Source organism: Mustela lutreola, chromosome 9 (assembly GCF_030435805.1).
Source record: "Mustela lutreola isolate mMusLut2 chromosome 9, mMusLut2.pri, whole genome shotgun sequence".
In the NCBI taxonomy this organism is placed as follows: domain Eukaryota; kingdom Metazoa; phylum Chordata; class Mammalia; order Carnivora; family Mustelidae; genus Mustela; species Mustela lutreola.
Genome location: NC_081298.1, coordinates 24,899,750 through 24,921,919, shown reverse-complemented (window position 1 = coordinate 24,921,919; position 22,170 = coordinate 24,899,750). Strand labels below are relative to the sequence as shown.

Sequence of the window (22,170 nt, the reverse complement as noted above, 5' to 3'; positions counted from 1 at the left end):
ACAAAAAGAGGAAGAAACTGAGGCAGACACTTGAATGCTTGAGAGTACATGAAGGCAAAATTATTTCTGAAGGCCTACCTCGGTGCCCAGCCCAGTGCCAGGAGAGCAGGGATGAAAGAGGAAAGAGGATCTCAGAAATGAGTCTTAGGATTCTAGGACACTAATAAATCATGTTCTAAATTCATAATGGAGTTTGGTCACTGGATCTTTGGCTAAACACTTTGGGTGTTCATCCGTGTTTGAACAACTTACAAGTGCTTCAGTCACTTTTTCTTAAATATTTTGTATTTTAGGCAACTTTCCCACAATGGGGTAACCCACTGATACCCTTTATCCTGGAGTAAAGATAGAAGTCCGTTATTGCAATGCCCCCCACCCAAGGATCTCTTCAGCAATTGGAAAGCTTTACAGTCCAGGACCCAGCTGAAAATCAAGGCCTGAAAGTCTAGATTTCAAAAGCCTATCCAAATTGCATCTCTGATACAAAAAAAAAGCTAGTACATCTTACTGAATCACTTTATTGCTAAGTGCTAAGCTCTTGAATATCCTTTTAAAATATGAAATAGACATAATAATTCGCATTAGTTTCATATACTAAGGGCCAAGCACCATGCTAAATGCTCTCAATGTTGTCTCACTGTATATTCACAACATCCCAATCACATATGCATGCTCAGTCTCCTATCAGGAAAAATGAAGTGCGGAGAGAAGCCCCTTGCCCAAGGTCATTCAGCTAGCTTGTGGCAGGAAAGCAGCATTTGGACCTAGGTCTCCCGGCTCCAGAAGCAACACTCTTAACCCTATGCTTGACTGTAACTAAGGCTCTCAGATACCACATTACTGGTCGAACCCAGATTACTAAAGATGAGGAACTAGTAGTCCATAAAGAGGAGGTCATTATTTCAAGGTCACACAACAAACTGGTGGCAAAGGTCAGACTGGAACACCTCCCCTGGCCCCCCCACGGGCCCAACAGTTTGCTCACCGCAACACACAGGATTTAAGCCTAGAAAGGAATGGGTTACTTTCTCTCTCTCTCTCTCTCTTTTTTAAGATTTTATTTACTTATTTGAACAGAGCAAGAGAGGGAGAAAGAGCATAAGCAGGGGGAGGGGTAGAGAGAGAGGGAGTAGCAGGCTCTCCACTGAGCAGGGAGCCTGATGCGGGGCTCCACCCCGGAACCTAAGATCATGACCTCTGCTGAAGGCAGACACTTAACCCACTGAGCCACCTAGGTGCCCCAGGGAATGGGTTTCTATTTATATCTGCTCTCTCCCACCAGAAATTAGGGACTTCAGTTCAGTTTGAAGCTATGATCATTCCAGGTTGCCTCAGCTGGGCTGGACCCTCAGAGGGCGGTCACCATGGAAACAAGAGCCCAGGCTTTATCCAAGAAGAACAGAATGGAGCTGGTACTTCCCCTGACCCCTCCTAAAAGTACCTTCACTCCCAACTGGCAGTATGGAGCTAAGGAGTAACTTTATGCGACCTTGGAAAGTCTGTCTCCTCTCCAAGTCTCAGCTTGTCCATCTATAAAATGGAACTCTATATTAACTCTAAGTTCCTTTCTGCTTTAACACATTGAGTGTATAATTTCTGGATTGATCTGCTGCCCTCTCCCATTCTGGAGTTTAGGGACGAGACTGGTGTCCATTCTCTGTCTTCCCCCTTTCTCCCTTTTCGATTCCTTTGGTCGGCTATCTGGGAATGTGCCCTTCTATGGGGAAGAACCAAATCCGTGGCTACTCTCTAAAGGTCTGATAATCGAGGTTGAAATCTCAGCACTGTCGTTCACTGTTTGAGCCTGGGAAAATGGTTTTATTTTTCTGAGTTTCGGTTTTTCCACCTGCAAAATGGATATTATGCTCCCCACTTTTTACCACTTGTTGCCTGGATGAAATGGATCATAAGCCTAGAGCACCAGACACAGCATTCAGCACACAGTGGTGGCTCAGTTCTCACCATCCCTACCCTCTCACCCAGGCCAAAGGCTCTGGAGACACCAATGAATAGACCCAGCACTGGGGAGAGAGAAGAGTGCATATCCAAGGTGATACCAGAGCTCACATCCTTTCCCAAGGCAGACAGCACCCCGAGAAGCAGATGGGTAGGCATAGTGAACCCAGCTGCTGGGAGTATACTGGGATTTTAAGCACTGTGGTTAGTTGCTTTGGGAGTCTCTCCTGGCCTCCTTTTTTCCTCTCATCTAACAGCAACAATTAACCAAGCACCTACTGTGTGTTTGCAGGGTGAGTACTTCAGACTCCAGTTCTCACAGAAACCTTACAACTCTATCATCAGCCTCAACATACAGTGAGGAAACTAGAGTCCAGAGACGGGAAGTGATTTGTCTAAGTTCACACAGATCCAGGACTCAAACACAATCCCCGTGCTTCCTAAAGAAATCGCTCAGTATTGGGGGCTGAGATTTCTCAGAGAGGAGTAACAACTCTGTGTGCTCTCCTCTCAATTATGTGCAAGGTGATGATGGCCAGATCAGGAAATTCAAGCCCAGGACCCTCTGCCTAAATACACAGGGTCCTGGGTCCTCAGATTTCTAGGTCCTTCCTGGACCCCTGTCTGTGAACCCAGCCTGTGCCTCTACCCAAGCCTCCAAACCTGGGCTCCCAACTTCAAGCCTTACCCCTCCCCTCCACCTTGGTTGTGTCTCAGGGACTTCCTCCTTCCTGCCCAGTAGCTTCCCAGGCCTCAATCCCTTTTCTCCATCCTTTGCTCTCCTACCGTCCCTCTTGTCCTTGATGTCCACGCAACTCTGACATCTCAATGCCTCCTCACAGAACTCCCCACCCACCTGTCCTTGCTGCGCCCCCACCCGCTCTACCTGTGCCTTCAGACTTAGGCCTCCGTCTCCCGAAAACCCTCCGACCTTGGTGCTCCCGATGTCCTCGGTCCCTCTGTCCCCTCGGACACCCTCCCTGACCCTAGACAGAAGTCTTCCAACTCCGCGTCCTCCGTAGGCTGCCAGGCTCCGCGACCCCTGCGCCCTCGGCGGCCCCACAGACACCGCGACCCCCATGCCCTCGGTGCCCCCGGCGCCCACCTTTGATGCTGATGCCCAGCCCGCCGGCGTCGGCCTTGCGCACCGTCACGCGGCGCCGCTGGAGCAGCAGAGCCTCAGGCAGCTGCGGGGGCGCAGCGCCAGGCTCGGCGGCGCCGTTGAGCTGCGCGGGCTCCGGCTCCCGCGGGGCGCCAGGCTCCGGGCCGATCTCGCCGTCGGCGGGGCTCACGGTCAGAGCGTCCTCCGCCAGACTGAGCAGCACCCGCTGCCACCGCTCGCCGCCGGCCCCCGAGCCAGCCCCGGCACGGAGTTCCAGCAGCCCGGTGCGCGGGGAGCGTCTGCCTGACGCCATCTTCGCCTCCGAGCCCCCGGGCCGCCGCGCTCGCCCTGCCCCGCAGTGCCCGGCCGGCTCCGACCAAGCGCCCAGGGCAGAGGGCAGCGGGGGCCCGACTGGGCCAGCCGCTACTACCCCGGGCCGCTGGGGGTGGAGCCTCGGGGGCGGGGCTGTCCAGGGGGTGTGGCTACGGAGAGGGGCGGGGTCGCAGGCAAACTGTGGATGCGACGCCGCGGTGCCCAGGACCTGAAGGATGCCGCTTAAGAGTACTTAAGGGTTGCGGGCGTTGTGGGTAGGAGGTAGGGGTCAAGAGATAAAGAGAGAGGCGGGTAAGTGAGGAGCTGGGCGGGGCCATAAAGGGGCGGGGCTTCGCATCGGAAGCAGGTTCCTGCGACAGAGCCTCTGAGCTCCCAAGGCCGTCGAGGGCAGGCACCGTAGCTCACAGGCGTAGGAGCCCAGGAGAAAGGGAATCATGGATCCTGGTGCAAGGCTTTGGGCGTCGGGGCAGAGCTTTGTATAGCGGAGAGCTGCCCTCCAGGGACAGGACTTGTGTAGATACCGAGCCCCCAGGGACTTCGCAGGCGGGGTTTGGAAGGAGCGGGTTTCCCGAGGTGGGGCCGAGCCTTGGGTCCGTGGGCGTGGCTTATCTGGGGGCGTGGCTTCTAACGCTGAAAGGTCCCGCCCACCAAGATGGGCACGCTACGAGCTGTTAAAGGCTTGGGGGCGGGTGGACACGGTCCTCACCTCGAAATTGGATGGGAGTTTAAGCGATTAACCACCTGTTCTGTTAACAGTCGAACAGAGAAAAGCCTGAAGTCCCATACTCTCAGAGAGACCTGGCTGAAGGAGAGCCCAGAGCTCCTGGTGTAAGGAAAGAGAACTGGAAGGTGGGGCTCTGGGTGTCACTCTGTTACCCCCTTGTCGACCCTGATTCCATCACTTCACTTCTCTTGGCTTCAATTTCCTTATCTATGAAATGGGGATGGCAAGAATCGCTACCTCACAGGGTTTGTGTCAGGATTAAATCGTGAAAATACATTTTATGAGACTGACTTGTGCTGCCTACTGCACTAAGAGGGCGGCTTGTGAAAATGCATTTTAAACTGTGACCCCTGTGCAATCAGTATGATTGCTTTTATTTATTTATTTTTAAAGATTTTATGTATTTATTTGACAGAGAGTGTGCACCAGCAGGGGGAGGAGTGGAGGGAGAGGGAGAAGCAGGCTCCCCGCTGGGGCTCCATCCCAGGACCCCTGGAACACGATCTGAGCCACCCAGGCACCCCTAGTCGCTTTTATTTATTGAATGCTTACTATTGGCCAGGACTAGATCTGAGGATGTCCCTGTTTTATCTTTTAGCCTTGTGGAGTAGCTGCAGTTCACAGCACTCCCATTATACAGTTGGGAAAACTTGGATTTAGAAGGTCGAATTGACCCATCACACATTTGTGAGTAGGACAGAGTGTGGACTCAAAACGAGTCTTGTTTGACACCAGTGCCTAGGCACTGAACCACTGCCAGACAGCTGCCAAATACAAAATTGAGGTGGGATCATTACCAGAAAAATCTCACCAAATCGCACACTTCATCCAGCCTTCATATCTGCCCCTCCTTTCCAGCTCCCACTCCTAACAGGGATGTGTTAGGCAATAAATAGTTAGGACTACATCCCTATGTAGACTCCCTGTACCCTCAGGTAGAACAAGGGGAAAAGGAAACTCATAGGAAAGCAGGTACATATACCAATTGTCCACAGCAAACTTAAGTTTGCAAATAACTAGAGACCAGCCCAACTGTCCAACTGCAAGGGAATGACTCCACTCTATACCAGGAAAAATCCACTGAGGCCACATACATAATACGTATATTACATACACATGTACATATAATACACAGATGCCATTTATTCAGCTTGCTATACATTGGTACACGAGCTGGCTGATTTACAGACATTGTCATTTAAACCCCACACACCCTGCACAGCCTATTATTCCCATTTTACAGATGGGGAAATTGAGTCAGCACTAGTAAGAACCAACTTCTATTCTAACCTGGCTCTGTCTGGTTTCCAAGCCCATTCACTCCTACTCCTTCCTGAAGCCCACCTAGCAGCAAAGGATGAGTTTGTAATTAATTAAGTCAGCAATACATATTGAATATCCCCTCTATGCCAGACACAGTGCTAGGTAGACAAGCACTAGGTTACAACAAGATAGTTGTAAACAAGATGGATGGGAGCTCACCTCACAGGACACACAGCCCACTGAGAGGCAGGATCCCCATGGTGGTTAAGAAGATGGGTTTTGTATCCTGATTTTCTGTGTTCAAATGCTCACTGTGCCCTTTCTTCCCACCACCCCATCTTAACTGAGATGTAACTGACACATTACACTAGGCCATTTTCTATCTCTGTGGTTCTGGGTGACTTATTTAACACTCTAAGCTTTCCATTTCACAATCAATAAAATGAGATTATTGAAATTACCATCCCTGGGATTATTATAAGAAATAAATAAAATAATGCTGGTAAACTGCTTGGCACAATTCCTGTACATAGTAAGCACTAAAAAAAAAAATACAAGTTATAATTATCTTGAAAAACAGGCATCAGTCAAATAGCTTTAATTTAGAGTGATAAGTATCAAAACAGGAAAGACACAACTAAAACACAAATACACAAACGGGGTCTGACGTGTATATATATCTGATATTCAGTAAATGAGAGAAAGAGACAAAGTGAGAGAGGAAGGAGGGAGGGGAAGAAGAAATACAGCATTATGCATTGATATTTTTTAAGGTGGTTTTTTGTTAATTTGTTTAGCAATCTCTAAAGCTATAGAGATTTAGCAATCTCTAATACCCAATGCGGGGCTTGAACTCATAACCCTGAGATCAAGAGTCACATGCTGTTCTTTTTTTTTTTAATATTTTATTTATTTATTTGGCAGATAGAGATCACAAGTAGGCAGAGAGGCAGGCAGAGAGAGAGAGGCAGAAGCAGGCTCCCTGCTGAGCAGTGAGCCCGATGCGGGGCTCAATCCCAGGACCCTGGGATCACTACCTGAGCGGAAGGCAGAGGCTTTAACCCACTGAGCCACCCAGGTGCCCCGTCACATGCTCTTCTGACTGAACCAGCCAGTTGTCCCTATGCATTGATATTTTAAAAGTATGAGTTTTGGGACATCTGGGTGGCTTAGTTGTTAAGCATCTGCCTTCAGCTCAGGTCATGATCCCAGGACCCTGGGATCGAGCCCCACATCCGGCTCCCTGCTCTGCTAGGAAGCCTACTTGTCTCTCTCCACCTGCTTGTGTTCCCTCTCTCACTGTCTCTCTATCAAATAAATAAATAAAATCTTTTTAAAAAAAGTATTAGTTTTATGCTCTAAAGATCTCTCTGTCAAATAAATAAATAAAATCTTTAAAAAAAAAAAAAGATGGTAGAGCAAACCTGAGAAAAGTAAGGGTAAGCACTTGTGATAAATGAGAATTACATTCTATTTGGCTTTTGCAAGCTTCATTCTAAAGGTTATGAGGGAGGGGAGGAGGGATCAAGCAAGAGGCGAGAAACGAGGGGAGGGCAAGAGATCAGACTCCTTTCCCAGGACCAAAGCCGGGAGCCAGATCCTTAAAAGTCCCCCCACGTATTGCCCTGCTTAAAAAAGACTTAATGAGCCTAGACAAACTTGATGAGAAAGAGCCCTGATACAGAATTCCTCCCCTGGGGGACTGTTTTCTATGGTTATAATGGGAAGGGAGGAAGAAGAGAGGAGATGTGTGCGGAATAAGAGGAGGCTAGCAGAGAAGGGCAAAGGAGGTACAGCGAGCAAAAAAGAGTGATGTATGCATATGTGTATGTACATGCGTATGTGTGCATATATATGAGTATGTGTGTGTATTTTATGTGTGTGTTGGTGATCACACAGTATGGGCAATGCCCATCAGCTGTGCCCATCAGCCCACCCCCAGACCCCAGTAGCTGGCGGAACACCCTGCCCCTCCACTGTGGTCAGCTGATGCTTCTCTGCTGTAGCTCAGGAATTGGCCTTCCAGACACACACACACACACACACACACACAGAGGCCTGGCTCCCCACCAAACCCCACAGCACAGCTCCCAGAGGAAACCAGTTCAGTCCCAAGGAATGAGAGGGGGAAGGGCAAAGGGAAGAGGAAAGGGAGCCGCCCAGCTAACTAGTCTCAAATTGCCCCTGCAGGCCCTGCAGGCTCAACCCCTTGGACCTAGAGTCTGGTGCCCTAGTCAAAGGGGGAGCCCTCTATGCACGGGCTCCAAGACAGGAAGCAGAAATTCCTACATCCCTGGCCTCCCAGACCCAATGATGGCAGCCATAATGTGAGTTTACATGATCCACTGCTTAACATAACTGTTTTCCAGAGGTCATCTCATTTACTCTTCAAGACAACCTAGGAAGTAGGTCCTGTTATTATCCCCATTAGACAGATGAGGAAACTGAGGCTTAGAGACGTGAAGTGGTAAGTCCAGTTAGTCTGGCACCAAGACTCAACTGGGGCATCATACTGCACTCTGGGAGAGGTTTGGAGCTTACTGGGGGTTTTTTAATTTTTTTTAAAGATTTATTTATTTATGTGACAGGGAAAGCGAGAGAGAGAGAGAGAGAGAGAGCAAGAGAGAGAGCGAGCACACAACCAGGGGGTGTGACAGGCAGAGGGAGAAGGAGGCTCCCCACTGAGCAAGGAGCCTGATGTGGGGCTTGATCCCAGGATACTGGGATCATGATCTGAGCCAAAGACAGACACTTAACTGACTGTGCCACCCAGAAGCCCCTGGATTTTATTGGAGGTTGACAGGCTTCCAAAGTCTAAGAGTCCATGGTGCCCTATAGGATTAGAAACCAAACCAAGTACTTCCCTTATACGGCACCTTTCAATCTGCAGTGCAGCCTGATAAGGCAGGCTTTATCATCTCCATTTTGTGGACGTAGAAAACAAGGCTTAGAGAGGGAAAGGAATTTGTCCAAAGTCATACAGTTAATAAATGGCAGAGCCTGAATATGAACCAAGTTATTTCTGATTACGGTGCTTTGCCTACCCTAGGATCCTAGTCAAGGTCAGATTCACAGCATGTAGGCATGTGGAACTTAAAGGAATGTTAGTGTCCTAAAGTCTTGGGAGTTAGAAGATGAACCCATTAAATATCACCAACTCCAAATCCCTACCCAACTCCAAGCAAGAAGCCCCTCTGTAGCATCCCTGAGAGCTCCCCCTCCAGCCTAAGCTTGGATGCCTCCAGTAACAGGGCTCTCATCTCTCCAGAAGGCAGCCCATTCCATTTAAGAGGCCACTCCCCACCTAAGCCAAGGTGGGGAGAGGGAAGTCACACTCACACTTTTTAATCTTGCTGTCCCAGTGTGGGGGATTCAGGCTGCTCCTTTTTTTAAGATTTTTTTTATTTATTTAGCAGACAAACCATAAGTGACTCTTAATCTTAGGAAACAAACTGAGGGCTGCTGGACAGAAGGGGGTTGAGGGGATAGGGTGGCTGGGTGATGGACATTGGGGAGGGTATGTATTATGGTGAGCGCTGGGTGTTATGTAAGGCTGATGAATCACAGACTTGTATCCCTGAAACAAATAATACATTATATGTTAATTACAAATTAAAATAATTTTTAAAAAAGATTTCTATTTATTTATTTGAGAGAGAGAGCATGCAAACGGGGCGGGGGTTGGGGGAAGAGCAGAGGGAGAAGCAGGCTCCCCGCTGAGCAAGGAGACTGATGCGGGACTCCATCCCAGGACCCTGGGATCATGATGTGAGCCAAAGGCAGATGATTAACCAACTGAGCCACCCAGATGCCTTCAGGTTGCCTCCTTAAAATTCTTGTTCAAATTGGGGCACCTGGGTGGCTCAGTAAGTTGAGCATCTGACCCTCAATTTCAACTCAGGGCTGTGAGATTGATCCCCACGTTAGACTCTGAGCTCAGCAGTGAGTCTGCTTGAGATTCTCTCTCTCCCCCTCCCTCTGCCAGGCCATCCCTCACTCTCTCTCTCTCAAATAAATAAATACATCTTTAAAGAAAAAAAAAAGCTTGTTTAAATTAAAGTTGAGGGGCGCCTGGGTGGCTCAGTGGGTTAAGCCGCTGCCTTCGGCTCGGGTCATGATCTCGGAGTCCTGGGATCGAGTCCCGCATCGGGCTCTCTGCTCAGCGGGGAGCCTGCTTCCTCCTCTCTCTCTGCCTGCCTCTCTGCCTACTTGTGATTTCTCTCTCTCTGTCAAATAAATAAATAAATAAATCTTTAAAAAAATAAATAAATAGGGACGCCTGGGTGGCTCAGTTGGTTAAGCAGTTGCCTTCGGCTCAGGTCATGATCCCAGTGTCCTGGGATCGAGTCCCACATCGGGCTCCTTGCTCCGCAGGGAGCCTGCTTCTCCTTCTGACTCTGCCTTCCACTCTGTCTGCCTGTGCTCTCTCTCGCTTGCTCTCTCTCTGACAAATAAATAAATAAAATCTTAAAATAAATAAATAAATAAATAAATAAATAAATAAATTAAAGTTGAGAAAAAATACATTCTCCCATGACCATCCTAAGCACTACCTCCACAGCTTGTACTTCATGCTTTCCATGTTTGTTTACCTATCACCTGTCTCCCCACTAGATAGGACACCCCCTGAGGTCAGAAATTCTATCTATCTAGCATAGTGCCTGGCATGAATGAATGAATGAATGAATGAATAAGTGAATGAATGAATGCTTGCTGAGGGAGAGCAATAGGAGCTTAGGTCCCTGAAAGATAACCAGGGAGATGGTCTTCCAGGCTGAAGGCTGGGGGAGGGGCTAAGCTCAGCACCTCATCCCTTCAGGCAGGACCCAACGCCCTCCCACTGTTAGGGCAGGCACTGTACTGCCCACTATTAAAGCCCCTCAACAAGACCTTATAAACAGTAAAAGTCCAGTAATGTTTGATGAATGAGTGGTGAATAGCAGAAAAGAGTTCTGGTTTCCACTTAAAAGGATGCCGTCCACAGCTGCCATTCTTTTCTTCTTACTTTATTTAATAAATTTTGTTTAGTGGGGCTGGGATAGGAAAATCACATCCTTTCTGATCAAACAGACACTTCCTGGGCCTCCTCTCTCAATCTGACATCAATTCATTTATTTATTCATTCAAAAATATTTGCTAAGGCCCAGCTCTGACGGAGACACTGTGGTATGTACCGGGGATAGACCTTGGACAGCTCTATACAGTCCTGGGGCGCCTGGCTGGCTCAGTCAATAGAGCATGGGACTCTTGATTTCAGGGTCACTAGTTCAAGCCTCACATTGGGTGTGGAGTCTACTTAAAAATGACTGAAGGCAGGCGCCTGGATGGCTCAGTGGGTTAAAGCCTCTGCCTTCAGCTCAGGTCATGATCCTGGTGTCCTGGGATCAAACCCCGCATCGGGCTCTCTGCTCAGCAGGGAGCCTGCTTCCTCCTCTCTCTCTGCCTGCCTGTCTGCCTACTTGTGATCTCTGTCTGTCAAATAAATAAATAAAATCTTTAAAAAAAATACTTAAAAGTGGAAATAAAAATTTTTTAAAAACCATCTTTAAAAAAAAAAATGACTGAAGGAAGGAAGAAGGCAGTCCTGCCTTAATGGAATCTATAATCGAATGGAGGAGTCTTTCTTAAACAAACACACAAAAAAACAATTAAAATAATTACCAAACCTAATGTGTGCCTGAAAAAAAAAAATGAATAGGCGACAATGATAGAGGACAACAAGGGGCAGGAGGACCTTCTGGACAGTATCAGGGCAGGACGTATATTCAAGGTAAGACCTAAAAGTTAACAAGGAGCCAGTTACGCCTAGAGGAAAGAGTCTGTGCAAAGCTCTTGAGGTGGGAAAGACCTTTGCCTCTTTGGACGGTTCTAGTTCAATGACCAAAGGAGAAGGTGCAGAGAGGTCAGAGGAGCCAGACAATGCTGATTCTCTGAGACAAGGAAATATACCCAGATTTTATTCCAAGCTGGAGGATACTGGCAGGGATTCAGCGGAGAACTGACATGGTTTGTTTGATAGGGTTACATTCAATTTTTATTAACTATTAAAAATATTTAAGGGGCACCGGGTTTGCTCAGTCAATTAAATGTTTGACTCTTGTTTTTGGCTCAGGTCTCAATCTCAGGGTTGTGAGTTCAAGCCCTACTTGGGCTCCACGCTGGGCTGGGAGCCCACATTCATATAAATGAATATATATATATATATATATATATATATATAATATTACATATTATATACAATTATACATATGATTATAATATATTTTTATATATTATATTATATAATATATTTTATATAAATATATATTTATATTCATATATTTTATATATTTATATACATATATTATATATATCATATATAATTACACACACACACCCATAAAATAATTACAACATCTAGGGGCACCTGGGTAGCTCAGTTGGCTAAGCATTTGCCTTTGGTTTAGGTAGCAATCCTGGGGTCCTGGAATCAAGCCCCACATTGGGCTCCCTGCTCAGCAGGGAGCTTGCTTCTCCCTTTCCTCCCCACTTGTGCTCTCTCTCACTATCTCTGTCTCTCTCTCAAACAACTAAAATATATTTTTTAAATGTCTTACTACAGGTTGCCTGGGTGGCTCAGTCCTTAAGCGTCTGCCTTCAGCTCAGTTCCTGATCCCAGGATTCTAGGATCAAACCCTGCATTGTGCTCCCTGCTCAGCAGGAAGCCTGCTTCTCCCTCTCCCACTCCCCCTGCTTGTGTTCCCTCTCTCGAGCGATCTCTCTCTCTGTCAAATAAATTTTTTTTTTTAATCTTTAAAAAGAAAAAAAAAGGTCTTGGGGCGCCTGGGTGGCTCAGTGGGTTTGGCCGCTGCCTTCGGCTCGAGTCATGATCTCAGGGTCCTGGGATCGAGTCCCACATCGGGCTCTCTGCTCAGCAGGGAGCCTGCTTCCCTCTCTCTCTCTCTGCCTGCCTCTCCATCTACTTGTGATTTCTCTCTGTCAAATAAATAAATAAAATCTTTTAAAAAAGAAAGAAAGAAAGGAAAAGAAAAAAAAGGTCTTACCAGCGGACACCTCCGTTCTCCAATTTGGAAGTTATGTTCCTTAATTGTATTAACTCTATTACCTTCAATTACTCTTTCCCAAATTATTTGCTCTCTTTATCTACTACTTTGGTGCTCATTGTTTTCCTAATCCCACAAATCAGATATCATCCTTGATTACCCGGTGAATGTTCCCTCAGAATTACTTACATGTTTAATTTGCCCTTTGGTGTTTCTTGCATCTCAGAACTTTCTTCTGAGATTATTTTCCTTCTTGGAATTATATCCTCTAGAATTTCCCATGGTGAGTGAGGGTGCACTCATGGTAAACTCTCTGTTTCTTTCTTTCTTTTCGTTTTGCCTTAAAGAATTTTATTTTCTTTCTTCCTCCAGATAGGAAGGAGGATACAAGTTAGAAATGTTACCAAAGATTCACAATAATATTTGATTCTTCAAAAAGGGATGCAGGCCTCTAGACTGTCCTCAGGTTACACAAAAACCTTGTGAGCCTGATTAAAGGGGAACTATTAAGTACCCTTTCTTAGGAAAGCACAGGGACAATGGTTTTCAAGAAACCTTCTATTCCAGGGGCATCCAGGTGGTTCAGTCAGTTGAGGGACTGACTCCTGATTTTGGCTCATGTGATGATCTCTGGGTCCTGGGATGGAGCCCCGCCCCACCCCATCGGGCTCCCAACTCATTGCAGAATCTGCTAGGGGATTCTTTCTCTTTCCTCTCCCTCTCTTCCCCGCCCCCTCTCATAAATAAATAAAATCTTTTAGAAGAAGAAGGAGAAGAAAGAGGACGAGGGTGGGGGGAGGAGAAGGGGAAGAAAAAGGAGAAGAAGTCGCCTCATATTCCAACTCCATAGTTGAGAAACTCCTGTTACAGAACAGACTGAACCAAGCAGATCAGGCTACAGTCAATCTACTTACTGCCCTGTGGCTCACAGGGCTCTCAACCAACACCTTCCCACCCCTAGTCCACTTGAAGTCTGCTCTCTGCCACCCATAAATCCTAGAGATCAAAAGACCCAATTGGGGCGCCTGGGTGGCTCAGTGGGTTAAGCCGCTGCCTTCGGCTCGGGTCATGATATCAGGGTCCTGGGATCGAGTCCCGCGTCGGGCTCTCTGCTCAGCGGGGAGCCCGCTTCCCTCTCTTTCTCTGCCTGCCTCTCGGTCTACTTGTGATTTCTCTCTGTCAAATAAATAAAATCTTTAAAAAAAAAAAAAAAAAAAAAGACCCAAGACTGTAGATGTCCACATCGCTTCACTTGGAAGCCCAGCAGGGACGTCCTCCCCCAAGATCCACCCTGTACCCTCTGATCGTGCAAACCACACACAGGAGCAGACCCAGGTTCCCAGACCAGCCAACATCGGAATGAGGCACAGCCCAAGGGGAAGAAGAAAGGAAAGCACTGAAGACACGAAAATCTGTTTCTCTTTATCTGAAAATGTCTTAATTTTATGCTGTTCTTAAAAGATAACCTCACGGGGGCGCCTGGGTAGCTCACTTGGTTAAGCAACTGCCTTCGGCTCAGGTCACAGTCCCGGAGTCCCAGGATCGAGTCCCGCATCAGGCTCCCAGCTCCATGGGGAGTCTGCTTCTCCCTCTGACCTTCTTGCCTCTCGTGCTCCCTCTTACTGTCTCTCTCTCACTGTCTCTCTCTCAAATAAATAAATAAAAATCTTAAAAAAAAAAAAAAAAAAAAGATAACCTCACTGAGTGGAAATTCTAGGTTGGCAGGTTTTCCTTCAGCCTGTTCCCTTAGCCCTGTCTTCCGGCTTCCGCTGAAGCTATTGACAAGTTTGCTGTCACGCAAATACTCCTTCCTTTTGTAGATAATCTATCTTTTGGTGTTTCTTTCCAAACTGTCAGCCAAGTCTAATCATGAGAAAAAAAAAAAAACATCAGACAAATTCCAACAGAGAGACATGCTACAAAATACCCAACCAGTTCCCAAAACTGTCAAAGTCATCAAAAATAAGGAAAGTTGGGGCGCCTGGGTGGCTCAGTGGGTTAAAGCCTCTGCCTTCGGCTCAGGTCATGATCCCAGGGTCTCTGCTCTGCAGGGAGCCTACTTCCTCCTCTCCCTCTCTGCCTGCCTCTCTGCCTACTTGTGATCTCTTGTGTCAAATAAATAAATAAAATATTTAAAAAATAAATAAATAAGGAAAGTTGGAGAAACTGTCATAGCCAAGAGGAGCCTAAAGGAGACATGATGACTAAATGAAATGTGGGGGCGCCGCTGAGCTGGCTCAGTTGGTACAGCATCCAACTCTCAGTCGTGAGTTAGAGACCCACTTGGGAGCCTACTTAAACTAAATAAACAAAATGTGGTGTCTTGGAGAATGATGAACAGAAAAAGAACATTAGGCAAAAACTAAGGAAATCTGAAAAAATGTGAATGTTTTTTTAAGATTTTATTTATTTATTTGACAGAGACAGCAAGAGAAGGAATACAAGCAGGGGGAGTGGGAGAGGGAGAAGCAGGCTTCTCACTGAGCAAGGAGCTCCATGTAGGGCTTGACCTGAGCTGAAAGCAGACACTCAACGACTGAGCCACCCAGGCGCTCCTGAACTATGAACTTCAAGTAATAATAATATATCAATATTGGCTAATTGTGGCAAATGTACCATAATAATGTAGGAGATTAGTAATAAGGAAGACCTGAAGTGGAATATGGAAACTTTCTGTACCATTCTCAAAATTTTTTGGTAAATCTAAAACTGTCTGGGGGCACGTGGGTGGCTCAGTTAGGTGTCCAACTCCTGGTTTCAGCTCAGGTTGTGATCTGAGGGTTATGAGCTCGAGCCCCACGTCAGGCTCTGTGCTCAGTGCAGAATCTTTTTGTCCCTCTCCCTTTGCTCCTCCCCCTGCTCTCTTTCCCTCCCTCCAATAAACAGGTAAAATCCTTTAAAAAAATTTTAACAAATTATTCTAGTTTTACAGTTAGACAGTTCCTTAAATGTTTTTCTTTAAAGATTTTTATTTATTTATTTGACAGACAGAGATCACAAGTAGGCAGAGGCAGGCAGAGAGAGAGAGAGGGGAAAGCAGGCTCCCCGCTGAGCAGAGAGCCCAATGTGAGGTTCAATCCCAGGACCCTGAGATCATGACCTGAGCCGAAGGCAGAGGCTTTAACCCACTGAGCCACCCAGGTGCCCCAACAGTTCCTTAAATGTTAAACATAGGGTTATCATATGACCCAGCAGTGTATATACCTGAGAGAAATGAAAACACTGACCACACAAAAATTTGTACACAAATGTTCACATTATTATTATTATTATTGCCAAAACGTGGAAACAACCCAAATGTCCATCAACTTATGAATAGATAACCAAAATGTGGTCTATCCATACAAAAGATTATTATTAAGTGAGAAAGAATGAAGTACCAAGTCATGCTACAACATGGGTAGCCTCAAAAACACGCTAAGTGAAAGAGATCAATCACAAAACACCACATTCTGTATGATTTCATTTATATGAAAGGAATAGGCAAATCTATAGAGACAGAGATAGATCAGGGGTCTCCCACGGCTAGAGCAGGAGGAGGATAGAAGGGCTGCCAAGGGGTAAAGGGTTTCTTCTAGGAGTGATAAAAATATAAAACGAGGGGCACTTGTTAGCTGCGCTCGTGGATGATGTCACTCCTGATCTTGAGGTCATGAATTCAAGTCCCACATTGGAAGTAGACATTATTTAAAAATAAAGTCTTTTCAAAAAGAAAATAGGGGCACCTGGGTGGCTCAGTTGGTTAAACATCTGCCTTCAGGGCACCTGGGTGGCTCAGTGGGTTAAGTTGCTGCCTTCCCCTCAGATCATGATCTCAGGGTCCTGGGATCGAGTCCCGCATCGGGCTCTCTGCTCAGCAAGAAGCCTACTTCCCTCTCTTTCTCTCTGCCTGCCTCTCTGTCTACTTGTGATCTCTGTCTGTCTAATAAACAAATAAAATCTTTAAAAAAAAAAAAAAAAAAAGCATCTGCCTTCAGCATGGTCGTGATTTCAGGGTCCTGGGATCGAGTCCTGCCTCAGTCTCCCTGCTCAGTGGGAAGCCTACTTCTCCTCTGCCCCTCCCCATCTCTGTTACTGCTCTCTCTCTCCATAAATAAATTTTAAAATATAAATAAATAAATAAGCCCTGAAACAAATAATGCATTATATGTTAATAAGAAAGGAAGGGGGTGCCTGGGTGGCTCAGAGGGTTAAGCTTTTGCCTTTAGCTCAGGTCATGGTCCCAGGGTCCTGGGATTGAGCTCTGAGTCCAGCACTTTGCTCAATGGGGAGCCTGCTTCCCCCTCTCTCTCTGCCTGCTTCTCTGCCTACTTGTGATCTCTCTCTCTCTCTCTCTGTCAAATAAATAAATAAAATCTTAAAAAAAAATAAAATAAAAAGGGGGTGCCTGGGTGGCTCAGTGGGTTAAGCCACTGCCTTCGGCTCAGGTCATCATCTCAGAGTCCTGGGATCGAGTCCCGCGTCGGGCTCTCAGCTCAGCAGGGAGCCTGCTTCCCTCTCTCTCTGCCTGCCTCTCTATCTACTTGTGATCTCTCTCTGTCAAATAAATAAATAAAATCTTTTTAAAAAAATAAAAATAAAAATAAAAAGGAAGGAAGGAGATAAAATGAAAATCTGACTGGATTATGGTGGTGGTCACACAACTCTATAAATATACTAAAACCACTGTACACTTTAAATGAGTAAACTTGGGGGCACCTGGCTGGTTCAATCAGTTAAGCATCTGCCTTTAGCTCTGGTCATGATCCTGGGGTCCTGGGATCGAGCCCTGCATCAGGCTCCCTGCTCAGCAGGGAGTCTGCTTCTCCCTCTCCCTCTGCCTGCTGCTCCCCGTAACATATTCTCTCTCCCTCTCTGACAAATAAATAAATAAATAAAATCTTAGGGGCACCTGGGTGGCTCAAATGGTTGAGCAGCTGCCTTCGGCTCAGGTCATGATCCCAAAGTCCTGGGATCCAGCCCCTAATCATTGGTTCCCAACTTGACTGGGAGCCTGCTTCCGCCTCTCCCTCTACCTGCCACTCTGCCTCCTTGTGCTTGATCTCTCTGTCAAATAAATAAATAAATATTTTTTTAATAAATAAATAAAGTCTTTAAAAATAATAAATAAATGAGTAAACTTTATGGTACATGTATTATATTTCAACACAACAACATACTTATGTGACTCTGATTTATTCCAATGAAAGGAAAATTTACAACTTTAAGAACCAAAGATCCCAATGTCATACTTGACTCGTGTCCCCAAATATGAGAGAGAGAATCTGGAATGGATAATAGTTACTCCTGTCCGGTGTATTTGAGATTTACATGGGGCAAACCTTAGCAAAGTGGTAATTTCCTTTACTTCCATATTATAAGTTGTATGATTCAGATGCTGCAGAAATACTTGTGTATCAAAATAGGCTTCACCATATCCATGGCACTCTTAGCAGCTCAGTTATGTATTTTTAGATTTTTATCCAGAACCTATAGGTTTTTTTGAGCAAGAGAGTTGTTCAGAGTATTTAATCCTCTAAATTGTTAACTGACTTATGTTTTTAAAAGATCCCTCTGTCCACCAAATAGAATATGGACAATGTGAGGGGGGGTGGGCTGGAAGCAAGGAGACTATTTAAAAGAGTATACAGGGGTGCCTAGGTAGCTCAGTTGGTTAAGTGTCTGCCTTCGGCTCAGGTCATGATCCCAGGTTCCTGGGATCCAGTCCTGCATCGGGCTCTCTGCTCAGTAGAGACCCTGCTTTTCCCTTTCCCTCTGCCTGCAGCTGCCATTACTTGTGCTCTCTCGCTCTCTCTCTGTCAAATAAATAAATTAAATCTTTAAAAAAAAAAAAAAGGAAGAGTATTCAGGTTATATATTTCTACGTAAAAAACAACCCCACTCAGGCTTAGCTCATCTCTGTCCCACATGGTATTAAATACAATGGCTTGACTGGAGGATGGAAGATCTGTTTTCAAGCCAGCTCATTCATTTGCCTAGAAAACTGGCATGGGAACAAAGGTGAGACCGGGGGCTGGGGGCTTCTGCTCCTGCCCATGAGCTGCTGGGCTTCCCCACAGAATGGTGGCTGAAGCACAAGATCAAGTGTGCCCGGAAAGCAAGGTGGAAGGACACGGTGGGCTTACCATCTAGGCTGGGAAGTCACATAACATTATTTCTATTGTGCTCTGTGGATCAAGACAGTCACAAAAGTCCCCCCATATTCAAGAGGAGCAGAATGTCATTCCACCTCCTTGATGGAAGAATGAGAGGGTCCCAGAAGGGCATATGGAAGGGGAGCTATTGTTACAGACTTCTCTGGAAAATACAGCCGGCAATGAGGCTGTTGAAGTTGTCCATATGGCAGATGGTGGCGACCGGGACTAGGGAGTGGCTGCAGTGGGGATGGAGAGGAGTAAATATAATTAGGGGGTATGGAGGAGGGAAGATGGATAAGACTTGCTATAGGCTTGGGTGCAGAGGGTTCTGGAGAGTCAACAGCAGTTGGGAGACGTTGAAAGTGCATGACCACCGAAGATAACCTAGGAAGAGTGCAGAGAAGGAAGAAAAATGAACCAAGGGCTGAGCCCTGGGGTAGAAGTCAAGCCAAAGGAGAGAGAGCAAGGCTAAACCACCATCTCAGGAAGCAGGACATTTGCTCTTGGGTGTGTTTTGTTGAGCAGGGGTTTAAGAGAGGATTTTTCTCTTCCAACCAGACAATCATCCCAGGGCTCTGATTCCAACCCCTCAGAAAGAAAATAAACCTTGTGGGTGGATGCTACTGGTTCAGACTGGCTTTTGATAATGCTCAGGTAAGAAGCAAGAAGGTTTCAGAAGTAAGGGGACAGGAGTCAGGGCAATGGGTTTCCCTTTCTTCCTAGAGACGAGAAGCCAGAAAGGTGTCAACTTTGGCAGAGACAGATTCACATGGTCTAAAAGCTTTTGGTCCCAAATCCAACATTTCACAAAGGAGGAACAGAGGCCCTAGAGAGCCTGACCCAATATTGGTCCCCGCCTTCTCCCCGCCCTGTCCCCGCCCCAGCCCAATATTGGTCACTGGCAAAAGACACTGTAAATCAGCTGGAGACCAGTTTCTGTCGCTGGGGCCATATGGTTTCCACAGCCTAGCGTCACCTCGGATGGCTGCCAGCAGAGGGCAGCAGAGAGCCAGAGCAGCAGGGTCCTAAGCTGGCAGGCCGCTCAGTCTGGCGGAAGAAAGATGGGAGTCTAGAATAGGTGAGGCACTTTTTTCCCTTCCTCGTGTAAGGATTGTACATCCATTTCGCAGATAGTGATAATAATAATAATAATGATAGTTACTATTAATATACCAGCCACCCTTTCTTGGGCCCATCCCATCTCTGTACCCCTACCACCCCGTCGCTGACTCAGCCAATGGAAAAAGAACCAGTGGGGGGGGGCGGGGGTCAGACAGACTTGGCCTCACACCCCGGCTCTTTCACCAACAACATAGGACCTCAAGCATATCACTTCTTCTCTGAGTCCTCCTTTCCTCATCTGTGAAATGGGGATAATATAACAAAAGGCTGAAGGACTCTGAGAGAATTAAATGGCCCTATATGGAAGTAACCCCTTCAATTTTAATTCCTTCTTCTGGCTTCTACAGACTGTTCTGTTTACACAAATGTTATTAATGTCACTTAACAGACATTCACTCTGTGCCTGCATCTATCCTGGTGCTCGGGGACATAGAATGGGCACCTCAAATGGACAGGAAACCTGGAAAGCACCTCTATGTAAGGGGGGTACCCACGAAGTCTAGGGTTTGTCTATCTGGATTAACAGCCAGGATTCCAAATTCCTGTTTCCTTTGAAATTTTACTTGCACCACTCACTATGTGACCTTGGGCTGACGCTGTTTTCTTTCTTTCTTCTTCTTTTTTTTTTTTTCTTCTTTAAAGGTTTTATTTGTTCATTTGATAGAGAAAGAGAGAGAAATAAGGCAGGCAGAGGGAGAGAGAGAAGCAAGCTTCTCACTGAGCAGGGACCCCAATGCTGGGCTCCATTCCAGGACCCTGGGATCATGACCCCAAGACAAATGTTTAACTGACTGAGCCACCCAGGTGTCCATGACTGTTTTCTGAGCCTCAATTGCATCATCTATAAAATGGGACAGTTGTAGAACCTAGAGGATCCAAGTGACTTTTTTTTTCAAGATTTCATTTATTTATTTGAGAGAGAGAGAGAGAGAATGAGAGAGAGAGAGAGCATGAGAGGAGGCAGGTCAGTGGGAGAAGCAGACTCCATGCCAAGCAGGGAGCCTGATTTGGGACTGGATCCTGGGACTCCAGGATCATGACCTGAGCCGAAGGCAGTCGCTTAAGCAATTGAGCCACCCAGGTGCCCTAAGTGACATTTCTTTAAAGTTCTATTTATTTAAGTAATCTCTCCATCCTATGTGAGGCTTGCACTCACAACCCCAAGATCAAGAGTCACATGCCCTTCTGACTGAGCCAGCCAGGCACCCCCAGAGTGACATTTAAAAGTGACAGAAAGGGGCACCTGGGTGGCTCAGTGGGTTAAAGCCTCTGCCTTCGGCTCAGGTCATGATCTCGGGGTCCTGGGATCGAGCCCCACATTGGGCTCTCCACTCAGTGGCAAGTCTGCCTCTCAATCTGCCTCTGTGATCTCTCTTGCTTTTATTCTGTCCCAAATAAATAAATAAAATCTTCAAAGATAATAACAATAGGGTGCCTGGGTAGCTCAGTTGGTTAAGCATCTGCCTTTAGCTCGGGCCGTGATCCCAAAGTCCTGCTCACTCGGGTAACCAACTACCTCAGATATACCAAAGGAGGCTAGTATCAGAGAGGAGCCAAAACCCCAGATCTGAAGATTGGCTCTGTGGGGCCTTAGGTATCTACCCTTTCTGTTCTTCAGTTTCCTATCCCAAATATTGGGTCCACAGTCATTCCTACTTGTGAGGGCTCCCGTAAGGTGAAATGAAGGTCATACTGAGAAAGTGCTTAGCACTGTGTCCCACTGAATGAGTACACAGCATAGATTTGCTGCTGCTTCTTACTTCTGTGACTACTATTACCATGCTGTCTCCCACATCCATCCTGCTGCTGTCAGTTCCTACGGAGTCAATCTCCAAAAACTTTTCTTTTTCTTTTTTTAAAGATTTTATTTATTTATTTGACAGACAGAGATCACAAGCAGGCAGAGAGGCAGACAGAGAGAGAGAGAGAGGAGGAAGCAGGCTCCCTGCTGAGCAGAGAGCCTGATGCGGGACTCGATCCCAGGACCCTGAGATCATGACCTGAGCTGAAGGCAGCGGCCTAACCCACTGAGCCACCCAGGCGTCCCTCCAAAAACTTTTCAAAGCGAGCTTCACGCCCCATTTCCCAGGCCTGGCCCTGCCTTTCATTCCACACCTCTACTCTGGGCTGGTTCAAACACAGATTGCCAGGCCACATCCGAGAGCTCGCCATTCAGCGGGTTGGCCAGTTCCTAGGTGATGACGATGCTGTGGTCCAAGAGTCACACATTGCCACCCTCTGTTTCTAAGCTCTTCACAGCCTCTCTGACTCCGGGACTTCCTTCTAACCCTACTCCTTGCAGGAGCTTGGAACCGGGGTGACTGCGGGAGGAGATCACTCACTCACAGAGGCAGAGGTTACATGCTATCTGCGAGGGTAATTTTAGGGCCTAAAAATCCCACATGGCCCCCCCAATCTGTTCCTCTCCCAAGCCCCACCCCAACACACAAACACCCTCCCACCCTCCCCCAGAGCAGCTCTGGGAGCTCT

At 46.7% G+C, this 22,170-nt stretch overlaps 1 protein-coding gene across 2 annotated transcripts in view; it reads right to left on the bottom strand.

The window, feature by feature from the left end:
- Nucleotides 1–22,170, bottom strand: part of SNTA1 (syntrophin alpha 1) — an 88,716-nt gene that overhangs the window by 25,572 nt on the left and 40,974 nt on the right. The window contains exon 1 of one of the 2 annotated variants that reach the window (XM_059133530.1): nt 3,062–3,502. The exons of the other annotated variant lie outside the window; for it this stretch is intronic. Coding sequence (XP_058989513.1) covers nt 3,062–3,371 — 310 coding nt within the window. The 5' untranslated portion in view covers nt 3,372–3,502. Of the gene's footprint in view, nt 1–3,061; nt 3,503–22,170 lie in introns of those variants that run through there. 2 annotated transcript variants of the gene reach the window in all.